The sequence below is a fragment of the Dryobates pubescens genome, chromosome Z (genome assembly GCF_014839835.1).
Source record: "Dryobates pubescens isolate bDryPub1 chromosome Z, bDryPub1.pri, whole genome shotgun sequence".
In the NCBI taxonomy this organism is placed as follows: Eukaryota; Metazoa; Chordata; class Aves; order Piciformes; family Picidae; genus Dryobates; species Dryobates pubescens.
The window spans coordinates 134529916-134551943 of NC_071657.1; the positions used below are offsets into that span (position 1 = coordinate 134529916).

Below are 22028 nucleotides of genomic sequence, written 5' to 3' on the forward strand. Positions count from 1 at the left end.
CCTCCCAACCTGTACTGGTGCAGTGTATTCTTATTAGTGAATGCGAAATGTAAAGCCAGTCTTCAGTACTGCCTGTCTTACAGTGGTAGGTGTGAAGTATGGTCCTGTTCAAGTCAAGGAAAGCATTCCTGTGGACTTGAAAGGCACTAGGACTTTACACTGGATGCTTATGTGAAATTTTGTCATGTAAACAAATTTTTCATCCAAGTCAAAATAACTACATTTAAGTTTTGTGGAAGCCAGTATGTTTAGACTAGGAAACAACCATCAAGAGTCAAAGTTGCAGCAGATAACAGAGATGGATGGTAAATTGTAGCCAGGAGGTGAATTGGTCTCTTCTCCCAGGCAACCAGTACCAGAACAAGAGGACACAGTGTCAAGCTGTGCCAGAGGAGGTTTAGGCTGGATGTTAGGAAGAAATTCTTCCCAGAAAGAGAGATTGGCCATTGGAATGTGCTGCCCAGGGAGGTGGTGGAGTCACCATCACTGGAGGTGTTTAGGAAGAGCCTGGATGAGGCACTTAGTGCCATGATTTATCATAGAATCAATAAGATTGGAAAAGACCTCAGAGAGCATCAAGTTCAACCTGTCACCCAACACCTCATGACTAACTAAACCATGGCTTCAAGTGCCACATCCAATCCTTTTTTGAACACCTCCAGGGACGGGGACTCCACCACCTCCCTGGGCAGCACAATTACTTTTTCTTAAGGTCAATTACTTTTTCTGGGAAGAACTTTCTCCTCACCTCAAGCCCAAACTTCCCCTGGCACAGCTTGAGACTGTGTCCTCTTGTTCTGGTGCTGCTTGCCTGGGAGAAGAGACCAACCCCTACCTGGCTACAACCTCCCTTCAGGTAGTTGTAGAGAGCAAGAAGGTCTCCCCTGAGCCTCCTCTTCTCCAGGCTAAGCAACCCCAGCTCCCTCAGCCTCTCCTCATAGGGCTTGTGCCCTCGTTGATTAGATGGTGCTGGGTGATAGGTTGGACTTGATCTCGAAGATCTTTTCCAACCTGCTTAATTCTGTGATTTCAGATTTCACAGCCAGGCTTTGGTAGAAGTGAAGATCCTTGATGCTCTCCTGAAGAAGGACAAGGATGACACTCACAACATCATCCACATGAAGGAGTACTTCTACTTTCGCAACCACTTCTGCATCTCCTTTGAGCTGCTGGGGTAAAGTCTATTTTCCTTTCCACAAACCTTACAGAGCATTGTAAATCTTGCACCTTCCAGGCTTTATTTCTTTTTATTATTTCTTCTTCAGAAGAATTTGCAGCTCTTAATGTTAGAAGGAAGGGATCCTGTTGAAATACAGGCTGTATAACTGAGCCTTTGGCCACCGAAGGCCAAGTGATAAAAACCTTGATGAGGCCATAATCCATCTCTTATCTTTTTGTTCTGTGTAGTGAAGGCTTCCTTGACCAAAAAAAAAAATGAATCAAACAACAATTTCTGGACTTGTAAGCTTCAGGGTACATAAATAATATGAAACAACTTAAAAGTACAGCTTCTTATTGTTTTCTATGCCTTGTGCTGCAGGACATATCCTAGGAATTTTGGAGACATTTTAGAGAAGCCAGAGCATTTTATCCACCAGCAGCCTCCCTGTAATCAGAGTGTCCAGCTGGAACTGTGGAGGTTAACCCATAGTTCCCCATCTCTTAAAGTAAAGGTCCTTTTGCTGCACCTGTCACAGCCCTGGCTGAAGATTCATCTTTGTATGGAAGGCTTGATCTCAAAGAGACTTAAAGTCAGTGTGTTGCTGCATGGGAGCTTGCCACTCACAGCCAGACAGGGATAGGCATTGCCATAGACCACGCTCTCAGAAAGCTGCTGTAGGAAAACCTTCCTGGGACAGCCATTATGTTTCAGCTCTTCACTGGAGAGTTGAAGACTGGCTGTCATAGAAAAAATAATATATTTGTCTGGTAAAATAGTTACTGCTTTTAAAGTACAGTGGAGACCCCTAAATTCTTCTTCATCAAGCCCTAGTAACCTGGGTTACCTCTGGAGGAACGGACCTTGCCTGCCACCAGTGGATGCACAAGGTGGGAAGGCAGAAAGCTGCAGCTGTTGATGTCCTTGCAGATATTTCTGGTCCTGCTGAGGACAACTCTTGAGAGCAATGTTGCTGAAGACACACTTGTGCATCCCTTCAACAGCCACCTTCATTGTGGCCCTTTCCTCCTCTGAAGAACAACCACACATTTAGCACTCAGTACTCAACCTGAGTAACCTAATCTGAGCAACCTGACCTAGTGTGAGGTGTCCCTGCCCTAGTGTGAGGTGTCCCTGCCTATGGCAGGGGGGGTCGGAACTAGATGATCCTTGAGGTCCCTTCCAACCCTAACAATTCTATGATTCTACTTGTCAGGGCACAGAGTAGGCTGAGGGCTTCCTGGGCCTCTGGCAATAGGAGTTATGGAGTCCTTGAGGGCAGAACCTGACAGCCAGGAGAAGGGCAGCAGGAGGGAGTACATGGACAGCCTCAGCCCTGGCTACAGGGATGGACCAAGGTTGCCCTGGGACATGGGCCTGGCTTGGTGGGGTGCATAGCAGGGGTTGTAGGGAGCTGGAGACCATCCCTGCTGTGGTGTCACTGGATCAGGGAATGATGGTCCTGAGGGTTTGACATGGGGTTCTGGGCTGTGGGCAGGTTGGAGGAATCCCAGGCTGCTGGGCAGGGCTATTAAGGCTGCTCTCAAGGTCTCAGGGCAACGTTCATATGTTGCTAACCAAGCCTGGCAGAAAATAGCAACATCACTTAATGCTCTGATATGATAAGTGACAGGAGGGCTACAGGAAGCTAATGAGACCTGAATTTATGGGAGTATTTATCTAGAGAGATTTGCTGCTGATGAAAGACTCTTTGGAGAAAAAGGGTTTACACAAGGTGCCAAGGCAAAGGCAAGTGAGAATGAGAAGAGGCTGAAGAAAATGTATTCCTCTCATTCCTGAATGACAGTTGTTCTTGATGAAAATCAGCTCAGCTCATAATATAGCACTGAGTTCAGCAAGCAAGCAAGTCCATTGACAACATTATGTCTTCTTTAGATCTGGAGGCTCAAGGGAGGTGTTTGTGCATGTTACATGCAGAAGAGCATTCTCGAGGAGGAAAATAGCTAAGTCATTCTCTTCTGCATGAGTCCTCCCTCATGTAGGAAGACAGGCTAAATACTCACTTGATGAACTGTGAGCTAATCATGCCTTTGAAAATAAGTTCCCTAATCTCTTTTCTGCCTTCTGTCTTCTTCTTCCACTCCCACAACCCTCGCAGAATAAATTTGTATGAGTTGATCAAAAAGAACAATTTCCAAGGTTTCAGTTTGTCTTTAATTCGACACTTCACTCAGGGTGTGCTGAGATGTTTGCAAGTGCTCTACCAGGAAAGAATCATTCACTGTGATCTGAAGCCTGTAAGTACAGTCATTTCACAACCTGTTATTCTGTGCAGAATACATTAGCTTTATCCTGCTTTTTTTTTGTAACTGATCAAAAGGAACTCTCAGACTCCTTAAAACCCCAGTAGGGTCTTTGTGCAGGAGCTGTGGTTTATCTCAGACTCCCTCAGAACTGGAGTTGAGTGACTCTTGCCATTGATTCAGTTCATTCACTGCAATGTTACATATAGAATACATACAATACATAGATGTTATCTGGTTGCTAAACTGCATGCAAATATGAATTGAAGTCAGGCAATGGCATTTGGCATAGAGAAAGGGGAATAAAAAATACCTCCTTGTGAAATTAAGCATTTCAGCATGAGGGACACTGTCATTCAAGGAGACATTCACAAGGCAGCTTGTTTCAGGTTATCCTGCTAAGTCCATCGAGCTTCATATGCAGAGCTGTAAAATTAAGTAGCCAGCTGAGGCCAGGACAAAGCCATTCTATAGTACAGCATTTAGAGTACACACCTGTTTCTGGAGGAACATCTGTGATGCAATTTCTGCTGCTCTAGCTCATTCCAGGGGACACACTTCCATCACACTTCCATTGTCCTTAAGTTCCAATTCTAATTTTTTGGGTTTGTTGGGTGTTTTTTTTTTTTTTTTTACAGTTTTCTAACAGTTCTGAAGTAATTTATTTACATTTTCCTTTCAGGTGAATGTTTCTCTTTATTCCTTTTGCAAAGTAGCAAATGAACCAATCAATCAATCAACCAACCACCTCTCAAGTGAAAATGCTAATGATGAAAATCTGCTCTCATTTTTCTTCCTGGGTCTTGACTGAGATGGCTGAAAAGTCACATACTGGCTGTCCCCATTGTCTTGCCAGCATCTTTTGCCAGATCCATTTACAGTGAGAAGTGAAGGCTGCAAAGCAACCAGAATATCTTCATCAACAACAAATTAGCCCAATGGGGAACACTGTTTCCAGGCAGCCAACGACAAGGAATGAGGCTGGCAAGATGAATGAGTGCAGCCTGTATTTAAATAGAGTAACCTATTACTGCACATTTAGTGAGTTAACTAAGAGGGAATTTTGTTCTCATTCTACAAGTGCACAGTTTCATGAATTTATGTTGCCTGAAACCCGTGTGTATTCTTCCCTCTGCTTGCTGTGATATTTCTCAATGTTAGGTAGAGTGTGGAGTATCTCTGGACTTGATTCTAGGTAACCACTCCCCCCAGAACCTTATTTAGCAGCTAATCAGATGCCTTGCATTGTGAGAGAGATTCAGTGCTAGAGACAGAGTCCTACCATGAATCACAGAAACATTCAGGTTGGAAAATGGATTCAGGCTCACCAAGTCCAGCCAAGAACCCTACTCTACAAGGTTCAGCCCTAAACCATATCCCCAAGCACCACATCCAAATCACCTTTAAACACAACCACCTTTAAACTCAACCACCTCCCTGGGCAGCACATTCCAATGCCTGAATGGAGTCCTATGAAATTCTGAGCTTGCAATTAAGTTATTTTATACCATGCTGAATTCTTGGGCTTAATCCTCTCCCCTCCTAAGCTCCCAGTCTAAACTTACACACTATTAAGCCAGCATTATGTCCACAGAACGGTTTTGGTTGGAAGGGACCTTAAAGGTCATCTAGTTCCTCTTCCTATAAGAGACCCAAGAGCTCCTGAGTACTGCAAGTCAATCCTGGTCTTGCCTTTCATCAGGAGCACCTTCTCCCTCTTGTGTTTCCTTATGAGCCCACGAATACATACCTAGAATATACGAATTACCCTAGGACCTACTTTGTCGTTCTTTGGCATCAACCTGGGAGCTGCTCAGTCCTTCAAAGTTTGACATATGATCACTATAAAACTGGTTGATAAAAGACAGCTATCTCTATGCTAAGAAATGGAGAAGATTGTATAGAAATCAAAGGAAATCCTTGATTTATAGTTTTAGTGAGGATAAAATTTGGTTCTGCAGAAGAGACCTCATAGGCACTCACCAGGGCAGATATTCTTGAGCCAGCTGTTTCAGAATCACTTCTCAAGCTGGAATTGCAGGCACACAGTGCTGTACTCATCTGTACCCAGCTAGTAATCCGTTGGATCCCTATCATTTCCAGTTATCAATTCCTTGAAATCTCTACATCAGACTTGTGTGAGGTGGAGAGAGGTATGCTTACAGAGAGTCTGGGGAAAGCTGAAAGCAGTGGAGGGAGGAACTGTGAAGTACCACTCATTCACAGGGCAGGAGCTTTCTGCGGTCACAAAAGAATGGTTCTTGTTAATTTATCCTAGCATGCAACTAGATACAGTTTGCCTTTTACTAGATCAACAGCTAAGAGCCTTGGGGAGGTCATTCTGCTCCCCAGCAAACACTCTCAGAGGCTGGTGCCTTGAGAGCACCACGCACTGTGCAGTCCCCTGGCTTGGACTGTGCATGAGGGACTAGTGCTCCTGCCTAGGATGGGTACTTTCCAAACCTCCCCTCTGCTTTGGTTAACTACACACTCTTGGCTGCCTCCTCGTGTCAGCAGAGTCATTCCCAAGCAAGCTGTAATTTGAAGCTTTTGTTATGCAGAGAAGTGTAAACCCACTGGGTGATGCATTGCTTATTTTTCAGTGTTCACTAACCTGTTGTGGTGTTTAAACCCTTTTGTTTTTCTTTGTGATGGTTTCTTTTTTTCCTTTTCTTTTCTTTTCTTTCTTTTTTTTTCTCTTTAGGAGAACATATTGTTATACCACAATGGCCAAGGTTCAGTTAAAGTTATTGATTTTGGATCAAGCTGCTATGAACACCAAAGAGGTCTGCAGAAAAGTCAAGTTGATGTAATTTTCTTAGTAAGCTTTCTTGATTTTAAATCATGTGGAAAAGTTATGTCTTTGATTCAACTCCTGTAGTGACCTATGCCCCTAATGGGAACCTGATGAACTGTTCAGCCACTGGCTGTGGAGCAAATCCTGGTAGGAGACAAGTAAGCTGTGGCCATCCTTTTTCTTTATCCAAAGCCTCATCGGCTCCTTCACTTCTGTTGAAAGCAGAATTGCATTTGCAGGAGTGGTTATCTGCAATAAGCCCAGGAGGACAATCCCAACACTTCACTTAGCTTTCAGAGGGGGATGGTTACATTTGGATTGGTACTTTTTGGATTAATACAGTGTGTGGATTATTCTTTTAGTTTAGAAACTCTAAGTTCAGTTGGAGGATTCTTTTTACCCCTGTCAAAGATGTGAATGGAATGGAATGGAATGGAATGGAATGGAATGGAATGGAATGGAATGAACCAGGTTGGAAAAGACCCTTGAGATCACTGAGTCCAAGTTCTGTGGGCTTGTAGCATCCTCCTCAATCTGTACTTCTGCTCTGAGTTAACACCTGAATATAGAATAGAATAGAATAGAACAGAACAGAATAAACCAGGTTGGAAGAGACCTTCAAGATCATTGCATCCAACCTATCATCCAACACCACCTAATCAACTGACCCATGGCACCAAGCACCCCATCCAATCCCTTCCTAAACACCTCCAGTGATGGTGACTCCACCACCTCCCTGGGCAGCACATTCCAATGGCCAATCTCTCTTTCTATACAGAAAAAAATGCAAATGAGAAAAAAATGCATAAAAATTCATATAATAATGAATCTTAACATTAATAGACATACTGTGAAGCAAGAATGATGTTGTCATCAGGAATGCAAATACTCAGCACTGGTGAGGCCACACCTTGAGTACTGTGTCCAGTTCTGGGCCCCTCAAGAAGGGCAATGAGGCTGGGGAGAGGCCTCGAGCACAGCCCTATGAGGGGAGCCTAAGGGAGCTGGGGTTGCTTAGCCTGGAGAAGAGGAGGCTCAGGGGAGACCTTATTGATATCTACAACTACCTGAAGGGAGGTTGTAGCCAGGTGGGGGTTGGTCTCTTCTCCCAGGCAAGCAGCACCAGAACAAGAGGACACAGTCTCAAGCTGTGCCAGGGGAGGTTTAGGCTGGAGGTGAGGAGAAAGATCTTCACAGAGTTGTTAGCCATTGGAATGTGCTGCCCAGGGAGGTGGTGGAGTCACCATCACTGGAGGTGTTTAGGAAGAGACTGGATGGGGCACTTGGTGCATGGTCTAGTAGCCATGAGGTCTTGGGTGACAGATTGGACTTGATGATCTTTGAGGTCTTTTCCAACCTTGTTGATTCTATGATCATCTGTTATGAAAAGCAAGCACTACAACAGAAAGCAAAGGCCAAGAAAGAACACTGCAGTGCAGGTTATTAATTTAGAACAAAACAAAATAAAACCCAACCCAAACCAACCAACCCAACACATAAACAAAAAGGAAACTAGTCTTATTTTTCCTTTCAAAGATTTATATTCAAGCTGAGCCAAACCTGCCCACTTATATTTTGGACTTCTGACCATTAGGGTTTGCTTATCAGTTTTGACAGAGTGCCTAGTCATTTTGGGTTTGCCTGTGTTTGGGTGCAATGTAAGGTGAATCACAGAAACATTCAGGTTGGAAAAGACCCTCAGGATCACCAAGTCCAACCCAGAACCCTACTCTACAAGCCTCACCCCTAAACCATAGCCCCAAGCACCACATCCAAACTGCCTTTAAACACAGCCAGGCTTGGGGACTCCATCACCTCCCTGGGCAGCACATTCCAATCCCTGACCACTCTTGCCCTGAAAAAATGTTTCCTAATATCCAGTCTAAACCTGACCAGCCACAGCTTGAGGCCATTCCCTCTTGTTCTATCTCCTGTGAGGAGAGACCAGTACCAGTCTCTCCACAATGACCTTTTAGATAGTTGTAGAGGCAATGAGGTCTCCCCTCAGACTCCTCTTTTTCAAACTAACCATCCCCAGCTCCTTCAGTTGTTCTTCATCAGATTTATTCTCCAGGCCCTTCCCCAGCTTCCTTGCCCTCCTCTGCGCTGGCTCCAGCACCTCCAACTCTCTCTTGTATTGAGGTGCCCAAAACTGGACACAACACTCAAGGTGTGGCCTCACCAGAGCTGAGTCCCAGGGGACAATCACCTCCCTACTCCTGCTGGACACAGCATTTCTAATCGCAGCCAGGATGCCTTTGGCTTTCTTGGCCACCTGGGCACACTGCTGGCTCATATTAGCTGCTTGTCCATTAGAACCCCCAGGTCCCTTTCTGCCAGAGAGCTTTCCAGCCACACTGCCCCAAGCCTGTAGTGTTGGTTGGAGTTGTTGTGACTGAAGTGTAGCACCTGGCATTTGGACTTGTTGAATCTCATCCTGTTAATGCTGCCTCATGGATCCAATCTATCCAAGCCCCTCTGTAGATCCTCCCTACCTTCATGCAGATCAACACTGCCACCTCACTTGGTGTCATCTGCAAACTTTCTGATGGCACACTCTGTGTGAGGTGAGGTGAAGCCTGGAATATTTGTGGAGTGTAACAAACTGAAATACAAAATCAGAGAAAAGAAAAACAAAGCATGACTGAGGAAACTCTCAGCTGAAACAAGAATTGGTGCAACCCTCAAAGGGCTACAGGAATGGAGACCAGAAAACAAAGTCAGCTATTTATTGGTAACAAAGGATGACAAAGAGCAGACAACAATGATGCAACTGATCAAATGCACAAAGGCACAGGCACTTTCTAATCATAGAGATCAGGACATTTTCCTTCCAGAAAGATGTTGAGTATATGGGAATGGAAAGAAGTGCAGGAATATTAAACAGAGTGTTGATCAGAGAGTTGGGAGTAAGAAAATATCAGAGCTTGCATGCTGTACTTGTGCTCATTTGTCTGAAACACAAGAGGTGAAAGAATTAACCTACTCGCTCTGATGAGTTCCAATCTGGGAATGAGATCTTTTGACATCTGCTGTGGGGCTATAATGTATTAGCAGGGCAAACAGAAGGCAGTAGGGGACGTTCCCTAGGTGTCAGTGAAACCAATATTTCCTACAGTGCAAGCCTGTGATAATGAACTCTTGCTTGATGCGAGGGGAAGGCCTCCAAATGGGAAAATGAACATGGAGTAAGCAGAAGCAGAGCATTGACAGAATAATTTCCTTCTGTGAAACTTAGCCAAGGGCAATTTCCAGATAGAGCAGTGGAAAGCATTGATTTTTTTTTAGGATGGGATTAGAAAAGGTTTGCAGAGCCTGTGTGAGGAATCCCTTAGTGTTAGCTAATGGACAGAGTCGATACGTGATGCCTGGTCTGTGAAATCTGGAAGCCACATTTGTGTCTCACTTGTGATACTTTGCTTCTTGTCTAACTTTCTGTTCTGGTGCAGTGTACACCTATGTCCAGAGCCGCTTTTATCGCTCTCCTGAAGTGATCCTTGGCCATCCTTATGCTATGGCTGTTGATATGTGGAGCTTGGGCTGTATCATAGCTGAGCTTTACACGGGCTACCCACTGTTTCCAGGTGAAAATGAAGTTGACCAACTTGCCTGCATCATGGAGGTAACTTTTGGGGGGGGGGATCATCTTGGAACTGCATACTCATTTGACAAACATTTGGGTGATACTCATTTGACAAACATTTTGGGTGATACTCATTTGACAAACATTTTGGGTGATACTCATTTGACAAACATTTGGGTGATACTCATTTGACAAACATTTTGGGTGATACTCATTTGACAAACATTTTGGGTGACAGGTTGGACTGGATGATCTCCAACCTGGTCTGTTCTGTATTCTGTGTTCAACTGCCCTGCCAGCAACAAAGGGAAACCTCAAAAGAGAATGGAATCTACCTGGGTAAGGGCTGGCCTTTCAGAAGGAGGTTATTGCAGCCAAAGGGCTCTATGAGTTCTAACACAAACCTCTTCTATCCATTTCATGTGCCAAACACTGCTTTGTACACTCACTGTCTTGCTTCTGAGGGAAACATCTTCAGATGGTCAGAACTTGTGTGGAGAAGTGTTGTGGTTTAAGCTTTCCTGGAGTCCAAAAGCACCAAATGGAACAGGTTTAGATTGCCTCCCCTCTCCCTTTTTTCCCCAGTAGGGTAAAAGCAAATTAGGCAAGAGAAAGGAGAGGAGAAAGTCACAAAAGAGAGAGTCTGGAATCGATTTGGATGGCAAAAAGGTCAGTCCAACAAAAAATATGTGGCATTTGAGTAAAAGGGAAGTTGCAAAGGTAGAAGGAAAAAGGGTAAGTGAAAACATAGAAACAAAAGTATGCTCAATCTAAAAGATATACCCCCAAAATAGATAAAATATAAAGAATACACCAAAATATTTTAAAATACAAAATATAAAAAATAGAACAAAAATTCAAAATATAAAAATATAAAAAAAGGATGCAAAAAATACCAAAAAATATTAAAAATATACCCAAAAAAATCTATAAAATATTTTAAAATACAAAATATAAAAAATAGAACAAAAATTCAAAATATAAAAATATAAAAATATAAAAAAGGATGCAAAAAATACCAAAAAATTTTTAAAATATACCCAAAAATCTATAAAATATTTTAAAATACAAAATATAAAAAATAGAACAAAAATACAAAATATAAAAATATATAAAAAAATCAAACCATAAAAATATAAAAATATAAAACCATAAAAATATAAAAATATAAAACCATAAAAATATAAAAATATAAAACCATAAAAATATAAAAATATAAAGGATGCAAAAAATACCAAAAAAATATATAAAAATATACCCAAAAATATCTATAAAATATTAAAAGAATACAAAAAATATAGACAAAGTATAAAAAAAACACACCAAAAAGTACACAAAATCATAAAAAAATAGGAAAACTGTACAAAAGATAAAAATATGCTGAAAATACAAAATATTTAAAATACCAAAAAACTACACAAAACCTAAAAATAGACCCCCCAAAAAAATAGGCCAAGCATAAAAAAAATACCCCAAATGATACAAAATATACAAAACCACACCAAAGATGCCAAATATAAGAATAGGCCAAAAAAATAGACCAAGCAGAAAAAATATCAAAATATGCAAAATAGGAAAAAATACAAAACCTATACAAACTATGGGTGGACCACTCGGATGGATACAGAACTGGCTTGATGGCTGCACCCAAAGGGTGGCTGTCAATGGCTCCATGTCCCAGTGGAGGCCAGGGACAAGCACAGTCCCTCAGGGATCAGCCCTGGGACCAGTCTCGTTCAACATCTTTGTGGGTGCCATGGACAGTGGCATTGAGTGCAACCTCAGCAGGTTTGCTGATGACACCAAGCTGTGTGGTGCAGCAGACAGGCTGGAGGGAAGGGATCCATCCAGAGGGACCTGGACAGGCTGGAGAGGTGGGCACAAGCCAACCTCATGAGGTTCAACAAGAACAAGTGCAGGGTCCTGCATCTGGGTCGAGGCAATCCCAGGCACAAATCCAGGCTGGGCAGGGACTGGCTGGGGAGCAGCCCTGAGGAGAGAGACTTGGGGGTGCTGGGGGATGAGAAGCTCAACAGGAGCTCTCAGTGTGCACTTGCAGCCCAGAAAGCCAATCAGATCCTGGGCTGCATCAAGAGAAGTGTGGCCAGCAGGTCAAGGGAGGTGATTCTCCCCCTCTGCTCAGCTCTGGTGAGACCCCACCTGGAGTACTGCCTCCAGTTCTGGAGCCCCTAGTACAAGAGGGATCTGGAGGTGCTGGAACATGTCCTGAGAAGGGCCATGAGGATGATCAGAGGGCTGGAGCACCTCTCCTGTGAGGACAGACTGAAGGAGTTGGGGCTGTTCAGTCTGGAGAAGAGAAGGCTCCGAGGTGACCTAATTGTGGCCTTCCAGTATCTGAAGGAGGCTAGAAGGCGGCTGGGGAGGGACTTCTCAGGATGTCAGGTAGTGATAGGACTAGGGGGAATGGAATGAAGCTGGAGCTGGGGAGATTCAGGCTGGAGGTGAGGAGGAAGTTCTTCCCCATGAAAGTGGTGAAGCCCTGGAATGGGTTGTCCAGGGAGGTGGTTGGGGCGCCGTCCCTGGAGGTGTTTAAGCCCAGGCTGGATGAGGCTCTGGCCAGGCTGATCTAGTGTGGGGTGTCCCTGCCCATGGCAGGGGGGCTGGAACTAGATGATCCTTGTGGTCCCTTCCAGCCCTGACTGATTCTATGATACAAGAATACACAAAATATAAAAATACACCAATCCCATACAAAAAAAAAAACCAATCCACCAAAATCATACAAGGCATAAAAAATATACCAAAAAATATTAAAACTATTTTAAAAATCTTAAAAATATATGAAAAATGCACAAAAACCTCTCCAAGGCCAGGCCCAGGTGGCATTTCCATCTCGATGTAAGTGTGGAGTCTCCTTAGATGCAGTCCTTAGGAGTCCAAACTCCTGCAGAGAGATTTCTGCTAATGTTGGAGCAGTCACCTGTGGCTTTGTCCAGCCAATCTTGAAAGCATCAAAGCCTTGAGCAGAACCCCACTGGGTCACCTGCTCAAATGTTGCTCTACTCTCTTGGTGACCAAGATTTTATTCCTAGAGGTCACCCTTCGCTTCTCAAGCCCCATTCTGTGGATGCTTCCCCTTCTTATACTCTCTTGCCCCTAGATTTGGATCTAGGCTCTTTGTGAATGTTTTTCAAAGAGGTTTAGTGATGCACCTTGACATCTCTTACCTCAGATCACCTGCTCAGTGCAAAGGTTAGAATAGGTGACCCCTGAAAGGAAGTTACTCAGTTACTCCCTGCTAACCACTAAGCTCAGCCCCAGGTCTGATCCTACTAGTGCCAAGTGAGTTTGTGCAAGACCTTTCAAAGGAAGCATCTCTGCATGTAGCTGTCATTAAGAGAGACTTTTTTTTGTTAGAGCCTTCTGTGGTAGTGAAGATCCCAGTGTCATCCTTTCTAAGCTAACATTTTCTGTGTGCAGACAGTTCTAAGCAATCCTTTTTAGTTGCTTTTACCATCAGGCACAACAGGAAATGGTTTGTAGACACTTCACAGCCTGTCGTGACATTCAGCTTCTTTTCAAGGGGAGGGTGTGATACCACTTCTCTTCTGGTGGCTTTTAATGAATGTTTATGAAATGAGGAATAACTCCATAAATTCACTTGCTCTGTTGAAGGTATTGGGACTTCCACCAGCTGACTTTATCCAGGCTTCATCAAGGAAGAGAACGTTCTTTGGTAACTGCTCCTGGTTTTGTGTTGTCCTTGCTGGATTCCTCCCTGCTAGCTTATCACTACTTAGAGCACCAACAAAGAGTAGGCTCAGAGAACTTAAGCTTCTTAAGTCCTGCTTCTGGGTCGGGCAATCCCAAGCACTGATGCAGGCTGGGCAGGGACTGGTTTGAGAGCAGCCCCGAAGAAAAGGACTTGGGGGTGCTGGTGAATAAGAAGTTCAACATGAGCCAGCAGTGTGCACTTGCAGCCTAGAAAGCAAATCCCATCCTGGGCTGAATCAAGAGAAGCAGAGCCAGCAGGTTGAGGGACCTGATTCTCCCCCTCTGCTCCACTCTGGTGAGACCCTACCTGGAGTACTGTGTCCAGTTCTGGAGCCCCTATTACAGGAAGGATCTGGAGGTGCTGGAAGGTGTCCAGAGAAGGGCCATGAGGATGAGCAGAGGGCTGGAGCTGCTCTGCTATGAGGACAGGCTGAGAAAGTTGGGGCTGTTCAGTCTGGAGAAAAGAAGGCTCCAAGGAGACCTTCTTGTGGCCTTCCAGTATCTGAAGGGGGCTACAAGGAAGCTGGGGAGGGACTTTTTAGGGAGTCAGGGAGTGATAGGAACAGGGGGAATGGAAAAAAACAAGTAGAAATGGGTAGATTGAGATTGGATGTTAGGAAGAAGTTTTTCAGCATGAGGGTGGTGAGACACTGGAGCAGGTTGCCCAGGGAGGTGGTAGAAGCATTATCCCTGGAGGTATTTAATTCCAGGCTGGATGTGGCTGTGAGCAACCTGATCTAGTGTGAGGTGTCCCTGCCCATGGCAGAGGGGATTGGAACTGGATGATCCTTGAGGTCCCTTCCAACCCTAACAATTCTCTGATTCTATGCTTCATCTTAATTGACAACACTAAGGGAGAAGGAAAAGGGTAACAGGAGGCCTACAAATGAACCTGGTGCTGTGCTTTTCACGTCTTATGGCCCTCTCATTGCCAAAGTGATTGGAAAATCCATTGCCCTGTTGCTCCTTAAACATATTATTGCTAGTATGGATGCAGTGGGCTTTGGGAACTAATTTACTCTAAGTTCAGTCCTCTGTGTTTAATTTGGTGGTGTAAATTACAGGAAACAACAAAAAAAGGTAGTCTATGAATTTACCAGTACTCTTTCCCATGATGCTGGTAGGCTATGAATCCAACAGGGCAAAACTGGAGTCAGGTGGGAGGGCTATGGATGCTGCTCTTGCAATTCTTAAACATTTGGTATGGACTTTTAATGTCATTTTTGATCATGTCTTTATTTATTTCTTTTCCTTCCAGATTCCAAAGGTTTTCCTAAATCAATAACAAACAGCAAGGGGAAAAAGAGATGTCCAGACTCCAAGGATCTAAGCTCAGTGCTGAAAACCCATGATGCTGGTTTCTTGGACTTTCTGAAAGGATGTCTAATGTGAGTTCATAGTTTGGTCTTCTCTGCAGCAGGCTTTCATTCTCTTGTACCTTTAAAATCTTTGTATGTGTTCAGGTTTTGGGGTGGGGATGTTTTGCAGTTTTGTTGAGGTTATCTTGTTTGGTTGGGGTGTTTTCCCCCCCCCCTACATGGCACCATTTGGATAACTGTTGTTGTTATTGATGTTATCATTAGCATTATTGTCCTTAAATGAGACAAATTAGAGCCAGATAGTCTGCATGTAGAGATTAGCAACAGAAATACTGAGATGGATATGAATGCAGTATGAATGGAAATGTACATGTGTTTGAGCAGTGGAAGGCACAGCAGAACAGGGGTTGAAGGAATGGTATGGACTCGTCAAACAGGACACTTCTCCCACTGGTAACACTGAAGAGTGTGCTGTTTGTGTCCCAGTCAGGAAGCCTGCACTCTGGTAAGCCCAAAACACAGGTGACCAGCAGTGAAAAAGCTCAAAGCTAATTGCATGGGACAAGGTTGTAGAATACCACTCATGCCATTCATTTTCCTGTTAGCCCAAAAGGAAAACATATATTGGGCAGCCTAGAATAGAATAGAATAGAATAGAATAGACCAGGTTGGAAGAGACCTTCAAGATCATTGTGTCCAACCCATCAACCAATCCAACCCACCTAAACAACTAACCCATGGCACCAAGCACCCCATCAAGTCTCCTCCTGAACACCTCCAATGATGGTGACTCCACCACCTCCCCAGGCAGCCCATTCAATGGGCAATCACTCTCTCTGTGTAGAACTTCTTCCTGACATCCAGCCTAAACCTCCCCTGATGCAGCCTGATCTAGTTGAGGATGTCCCTGCTTACTGCAGAGAGGCAGTTGGACTAGGTGACCTTCAGAGGTCCCTTCCAACCCAAACCATTCTATGATTCCAAAATTCAAGGTAAAAGAGACCATGCCTAAAATTCATGGAGGCTGAGATCAATCAAGATGTGGTGAGGACAAGTTCTTTAGCATGAGGGTGGTGGAACACTGGAACAGGTTGCTCAGGGTGGTAGATGAAGCCCTGTCTCTGGAGGTATTCAAGGTAAGGCTCAACAAGGCTCTGGGCAACCTGATCCAGTTGAGGATGTCCCTGCTGACTGCAGTGGGAGTTGGACTAGATGACCTTGGGGGTTCCTTACAACACAGACCATTCCATGATTCTATGATTCTTTGTTTCTATGATTCTATGATTCAGTGATTCAATTATTCTATGATTCTTTGTTTCTGTGATTCTATGATTCAATGATTCAATGATTCTTTGTTTCTGTGATTCTATGATTCAATGATTCAATGATTCTTTGTTTCTGTGATTCTGTGATTCAATGATTATATAATTCTTTGTTTCTATGATTCTGTGATTCAATGATTCTATAATTCTTTGTTTCTATGATTCAATGACTCTGAGTGATTCTATGATTCTGTGACTCAGTAGCTGAGAACCTTTGTCCTCTCTGCAACACACAATTGGTCTTGGCCAGAACACTTGGTACTTGTGGGTGTGGGAACTGAGTTAATGAAGCCTGTGAGGGGATGAAAATCAGTGTAGAGATCATTAAAAACAATCATTAAGAAATCACCTTTAATTTCTCTAATAAGATCTCACATGGGTTTTGTTGCTTTAAGTCTCTACAGTAGTTTCAAGCAGTTAAATGAGGGAAGACATCTTTTAATGAATGGCCTTATACCTCATTTATGTTCCCTTTCCTGGGGCTTGCACTGATGGAATGTGAAAAACACAAACCCAATATTCAGTAGGGATCCCTACACTAATAACACCATGAAGGGCATAGCCAGAAGAGTATGATGCTGAAGAGAGTTTGATCAGCAAAACACACAGGTTTTGAAGGATAGAGAAGGCCACCTAAGATTGCTCTTTGTTTTCAGATATAATTCATTTGTCTCAGAAAATATCATGAAGGCCTGATTTTCAGAAGACAGAATGTTTTGGCTTAAATTAAGTGGAGTGGAATGGAATGGAATGGAATGGAATGGAATGGAATGGAATGGAATGGAATAGAATAGAATAGAATAGAATAGAATAGAATAGACCAGACCAGGTTGGAAGAGACCTTCAAGATCATCGCATCAAACCTATTATCCAACACCATCTAATCAAGTAAACCATGGCACCAAGCACACCATCCAGTCTCTTCCTAAGCACCTCCAATGATGGTGACTCCACCACCTCCCCAGGCAGCTCATTCCAATGGGCAATCACTCCCTCTGTGTAGAATTTCTTCCTAACCTCCAGCCTAAACCTCCCCTGGCACAGCTTGAGACTGTGTATCCTCTTGTTCTGGTGCTGGTTGCCTGGGACAAGAGACAAACCCCTGCCTGTCTACAACCTCCCTTAAGGTAGTTGTAGAGAGCAATAAGGTCTCCCCTGAGCCTCCTCTTCTCCAGGCTAAGCAACCCCAGCTCCCTCAGCCTCTCCTCATAGGGCTGTGCTCCAGACCCCTCCCCAGCTTTGTTGCCCTTTTCTGGACACGCTCCAGCAAGTCAACATCCTTCCTAAACTGAGGGACCCAGAACTGGACACAGTACTCAAGGTGTGGCCTTACCAGTGCAGTAATATAAGTATAATATAAGTAATACAAGAATGTTAGAAATATTAGAATATTAGAAATATTAGCATATATTTGACTATCTGTTTGTGGATTTAAGGTGGGAACCTGCCCTGCGCTTGACTCCCGATGAAGCAATGAAACATGAATGGATCCAGGAACCAGAAATATATGGAGCAAACCAGAAAACACAGACTTCAAGGAGGCACAGTGATGGATCTTTCACTGCACCAGAGAATAAAGAAGAAGGGAATATTCGTGAGTATGTGCTGCCTGGAGAACTAAGTCATTTACCTGTGGTGGGGCGGTTGGAATAGAAGATCTTAGCCTAGAGAAGAGGAGGCTCAGGGGAGACCTTATTGCTGTCTACAACTACCTGAAGGGAGGTTGTAGCCAGGTGGGGGTTGGTCTCTTCTCCCAGGCAACCAGCACCAGAACAAGAGGACACAGTCTCAAGCTGCACCAGGGGAAGTTTAGGCTGGATGTTAGCAAGAAATGCTTCCCAGAAAGAGAGATTGGCCATCGGAATGTGCTGCCCAGGGAGGTGGTGGAGTCATCACTGGAGCTGTTTAGGAAGAGACTGGATGGGGTGCTTGGTGCCATGGTTTAGTTGATGAGATGGTGTTGAGTGATAGGTTGGATGTGATGATCTTGAAGGTCTCTTCCAACCTGGTTAATTCTATTCTATTCTATTCTATTCTATTCTATTCTATTCTATTCTATTCTATTCTATTCTATTCTATTCTATTCTATTCTATTCTATTCTATTCTATTCTATTCTATTCTATTCCATTCTGTTCTGTTCTGTTCTGTTCTATTCCATTCTACTCTACTCTACTCCTATTCTATTCTATTCTATTCTATTCTATTCTATTCTATTCTATTCTATTCTATCTCTAAGGTCCCTTCCAACATAAGGCCTTCTATGATTCTATGATTTACATCAGGTTCAGTGTGTCTTGATATTGTAACATCATCTGCATGAAGTAAAGTGAGGTGACACTGTTACCACAAAGCAGGGAATAAACTCCTTAGTATCAATGTAGCATTAAGAATCAGGCATTCATTATCACAGTGCCAGATGCACAGGGCAGAGCTCCACCTACCCTGCATAAGAAACTGGCTTGAAGCTTCTGATTATATAGATCAAAATGTTGCATTTTCATCAGATTTCCACAAATTATTGCCAACCATCATTGTACTTAAGCCCCCTCCTCCTTGTGCATGCTCTTTTCATCTTCAGGTTGTGGTGCTCTCAGGTGGTCAGGGCCCCCCAGTGTTCCAGATGACCACAAGTTGGACTGTTCCTTCTCCTCCTTATATGGAACTATTTTAGCTATTTCATAGGCTGGTTATATAACACTCATCTTTGTTTCATAATTAACTCTGTCTCCTTGGTTACAGGTCCTTGACTACAGCTTAAACCAGACAGGGTTGTTTGAGCATAAACCATAGATGCCCTGCTCTGAGTTTTAGGTTTGGCCTCAACAGCGCAGTGTGCAGATAATGGATGGGCAGTGGAATATGGTGCCTGGAGCTACTGTTTCTCACTTTTGCAGGCATGCATTCCTGAAGCTTTATAGCAGCTGCCACCAAGAAGTCTGGCAGTACCAAAGCTTTGTAGAGAAAGATCTTTTCCCTACTGACAGCAAAATACTTATGGCATCTGAAACCACAGCAGAGTGCACTTCACTTTCAGAGCAAAAGGATTCATCATTTGAGGAGACCTTATTGCTGTCTACAGCTACCTGAAGGGAGGTTGTAGCCAAGTGGGGGTTGGTCTCTTCTCCCAGGCAACCAGCACCAGAACAAGAGGACATAGAATAGAATAGAATAGAATAGAATAGAATAGAATAGAATAGAATAGAATAGAATAGAATAGAATAGAATAGAATAGAATAGAATTAACCAGGTCAGAAAAGACCTTTGAGATCATCGAGTCCAACCTATCACCCAACACCATCTAATCAACTAAGCCATGGCGCTAAGTGCCTCAGCCAGTCTCTTCCTAAACACCTCCACAGTCTCAAGCTGTGCCAGGGGAGGTTTAGGCTGGATGTTAGGAAGAAGTTCTTCACAGAAAGAGAGATTGGCCATTGGAATGTGCTGCCCAGGGAGGTGGTGGAGTCACCATCACTGGAGGTGTTTAGGAAGAGACTGGATGGGGTGCTTGGTGCCATGGTTGAGTTGATTAGATGGTGTTGGGTGATAGGTTGGACTCAATGATCTCCAAGGTCTTTTCCAACCTGGTTAATTCTATTCTATTCTAATTCTATTCTATCAGTGGTGGCTATAAGATCCCAGAATACTGATTTTTCATGTCTTTGTTCTGATTGTGTGTGTATCTGGGCTGCATCAAAAGATGTGCCAGCATATCCAGAGAGGTGATTCTGCCACTTGGCTCTGCTCTGATAAAACCTCACCTGGAATACTGCATCCAGCTCTGGAGCTCTCAATATAGGAAGGGCATGGAGCTGGTGGAGAGGGTCCAGAGGAGGGCCATGAAAATGATCAGGGGGTTGGAGCACCCCTGCTACAAGGACAGGCTGAGGGAGCTGGGGTTGTTCAGCCTGGAGAAGAGGAGGCTTCAGGGAGACCTAATAGCTGAAGGAGCCTACAGGATGGCTGGAGAGAGACTGTTTACAAAGGCCTGCAGTGACAGGACCAGGGGCAATGGCTTCAAACTAGAGAAGAGCAGATTTAGATTGGATGTTAAGAACACATTCTTTACTATGAGGGTGGTGGAACGCTGGAACAGGCTGCCCAGGGAGGTGGTTGAGGCCCCATGCCTGGAGATATTCAAGGAGAGGCTCAACAGGGCTCTGAGCAACCTGATCTAGTTGGGGATGTCTCTGCTTACTGAAGGGGGAATTGGACTAGATGACCTCTGGAGGCTCCTTCCAACCCAGACCATTCTATGATTCTAAGAGTCTGCAGTCTTACCCTGTGATTTTACTTATTATTACAGAAAAGACCTGCAAAGATGTGGATGACAAAGTGCAAAGTGAACTGGCTGAAAGACTGGCCCCTACTCTGCTCTCCACAGAGAATGATGTGCAGAACAGAAGGAAACTTGTGATTTCAGAGAAACATTTGGAAGCCCAGATGGAAAATCCTCTTCAAAGTGATCCAGAAGAACACAGTGGTGAAAATACTCTTTCCAAAAATCCTCTCTTTTTCCCACCAATTAAGTAATAAGCAGCACAAGCCAGGCTTGGTTCGGTTGCATACCTGATCTATTTTGTAGGTATTATTGGTACTCAGGAACATAAGCTGTATCTGTCTGTACATGGCCTGTGCACACTGTAAGTATAGTTAATGTTTCATTTTCTTTACCCTGAAATAGTCCAGACAGTCAAAACAGAATTTGCAAGCCATTCATTTTCCTCACCTACATCCTTGTGATCACAGATCCTTCACAACCAGCAGCAATAAAATGGAGACTTGTAAAGAGGGAAGAGTGTCTTGCTCTTGGTGTTGCATTGGAGCTCTGAATTTGCAGGCTTCCCGAATCTGGAAGAATAAATGCATTGGACTGAAGAATCTGAATCTTTTCTCTTATAACAGCACAAACCAAGGGGAATTCATGGACAGGACTACTGGGTTTGCTTCTCTATTAATAAATAAGTAAATAAATAAGAGAAATCACATCCAACATCTTCACTTCCCCCCCACCCCTTCTCTCTCTCCTTTTTACAGTGAAGCACTAGATGGAAACTAATGTCACACATTTTTCAGCAAATTTAAAATGTTAATCATGTTCCTTAGCAGCAGCATTCTGGGCCCACTCCTCCACTCAGTATTCACATCAACAAGAAGGATGGATTAAAGCAAACTGGTTTGATTCAGGGAAATTCTCCTCCACAGGGCGTTTAATCTCTCTAAACACCCCCCCCCCCCCCAGGGTTTCTCTTACCCTTATAATTGATCTATTTAATTAGTTGATAAACAGTTAGGTCTTCAGACAGTAGATTGGCTTTTCACTGCATTTCATTTCACAGAATCACCAAGGTTGGAAGAGACCTCAAAGATCATCCAATCCAACCTGTCACCACAGACCTCATGATTAAACCATGGCACCATGGATGCGATGATCTTGAAGGTCTCTTCCAACCTGGTTTATTCTATGTATTCTATGTATTCTATGTGTTCAAGAGGGGATTGGACATGGCACTTGGTGCCATGGCTTAGTCATGAGGTCTTGGGTGACAGGTTGGACTTGATGATCTTTGAGGTCTCTTCCAACCTTGGTGATTCTGTGATTCTGTCCAATCCCCTCTTGAACACCTCCAGGGATGGTGACTCCACCACCTCCCTGGGCAGCCTGTTATTTCAGCTCCATGGAGGAAGACCTTGGAGTCCTGGTGGACAGCAAGTTCTGCATGGGACAGCAATGTGCCCTTGTGGCCAAGAGAGCCAATGGGATCCTGGGGTGCATCAAGAAAAGTGTGGCCAGCAGGTCAGGGGAGGTTCTTCTCCCCCTCTACTCTGCCCTGCTGAGACCACACCTGCA

The 22028-nt window shown here is 43.9% G+C and overlaps 1 protein-coding gene across 3 annotated transcripts in view; it reads left to right on the forward strand.

The window, feature by feature from the left end:
* Positions 1-20993, forward strand: part of DYRK4 (dual specificity tyrosine phosphorylation regulated kinase 4) — a 37957-nt gene extending 16964 nt beyond the window's left edge. For 2 of the 3 annotated variants that reach the window (XM_009901458.2, XM_054178116.1), the window contains exons 7-14: positions 1034-1174; positions 3279-3417; positions 6128-6209; positions 9670-9842; positions 13440-13500; positions 14797-14926; positions 17616-17773; positions 20484-20993. In XM_009901458.2, the coding sequence (XP_009899760.2) occupies positions 1034-1174; positions 3279-3417; positions 6128-6209; positions 9670-9842; positions 13440-13500; positions 14797-14926; positions 17616-17773; positions 20484-20710 (1111 nt within the window). In that variant the 3' untranslated portion in view covers positions 20711-20993. Of the gene's footprint in view, positions 1-1033; positions 1175-3278; positions 3418-6127; positions 6210-9669; positions 9843-13439; positions 13501-14796; positions 14927-17615; positions 17778-20483 lie in introns of all 3 variants that reach the window. The other variant, XM_054178117.1, reaches the window with a different exon arrangement.
* The last annotated feature ends 1035 nt before the right edge of the window (positions 20994-22028 follow it).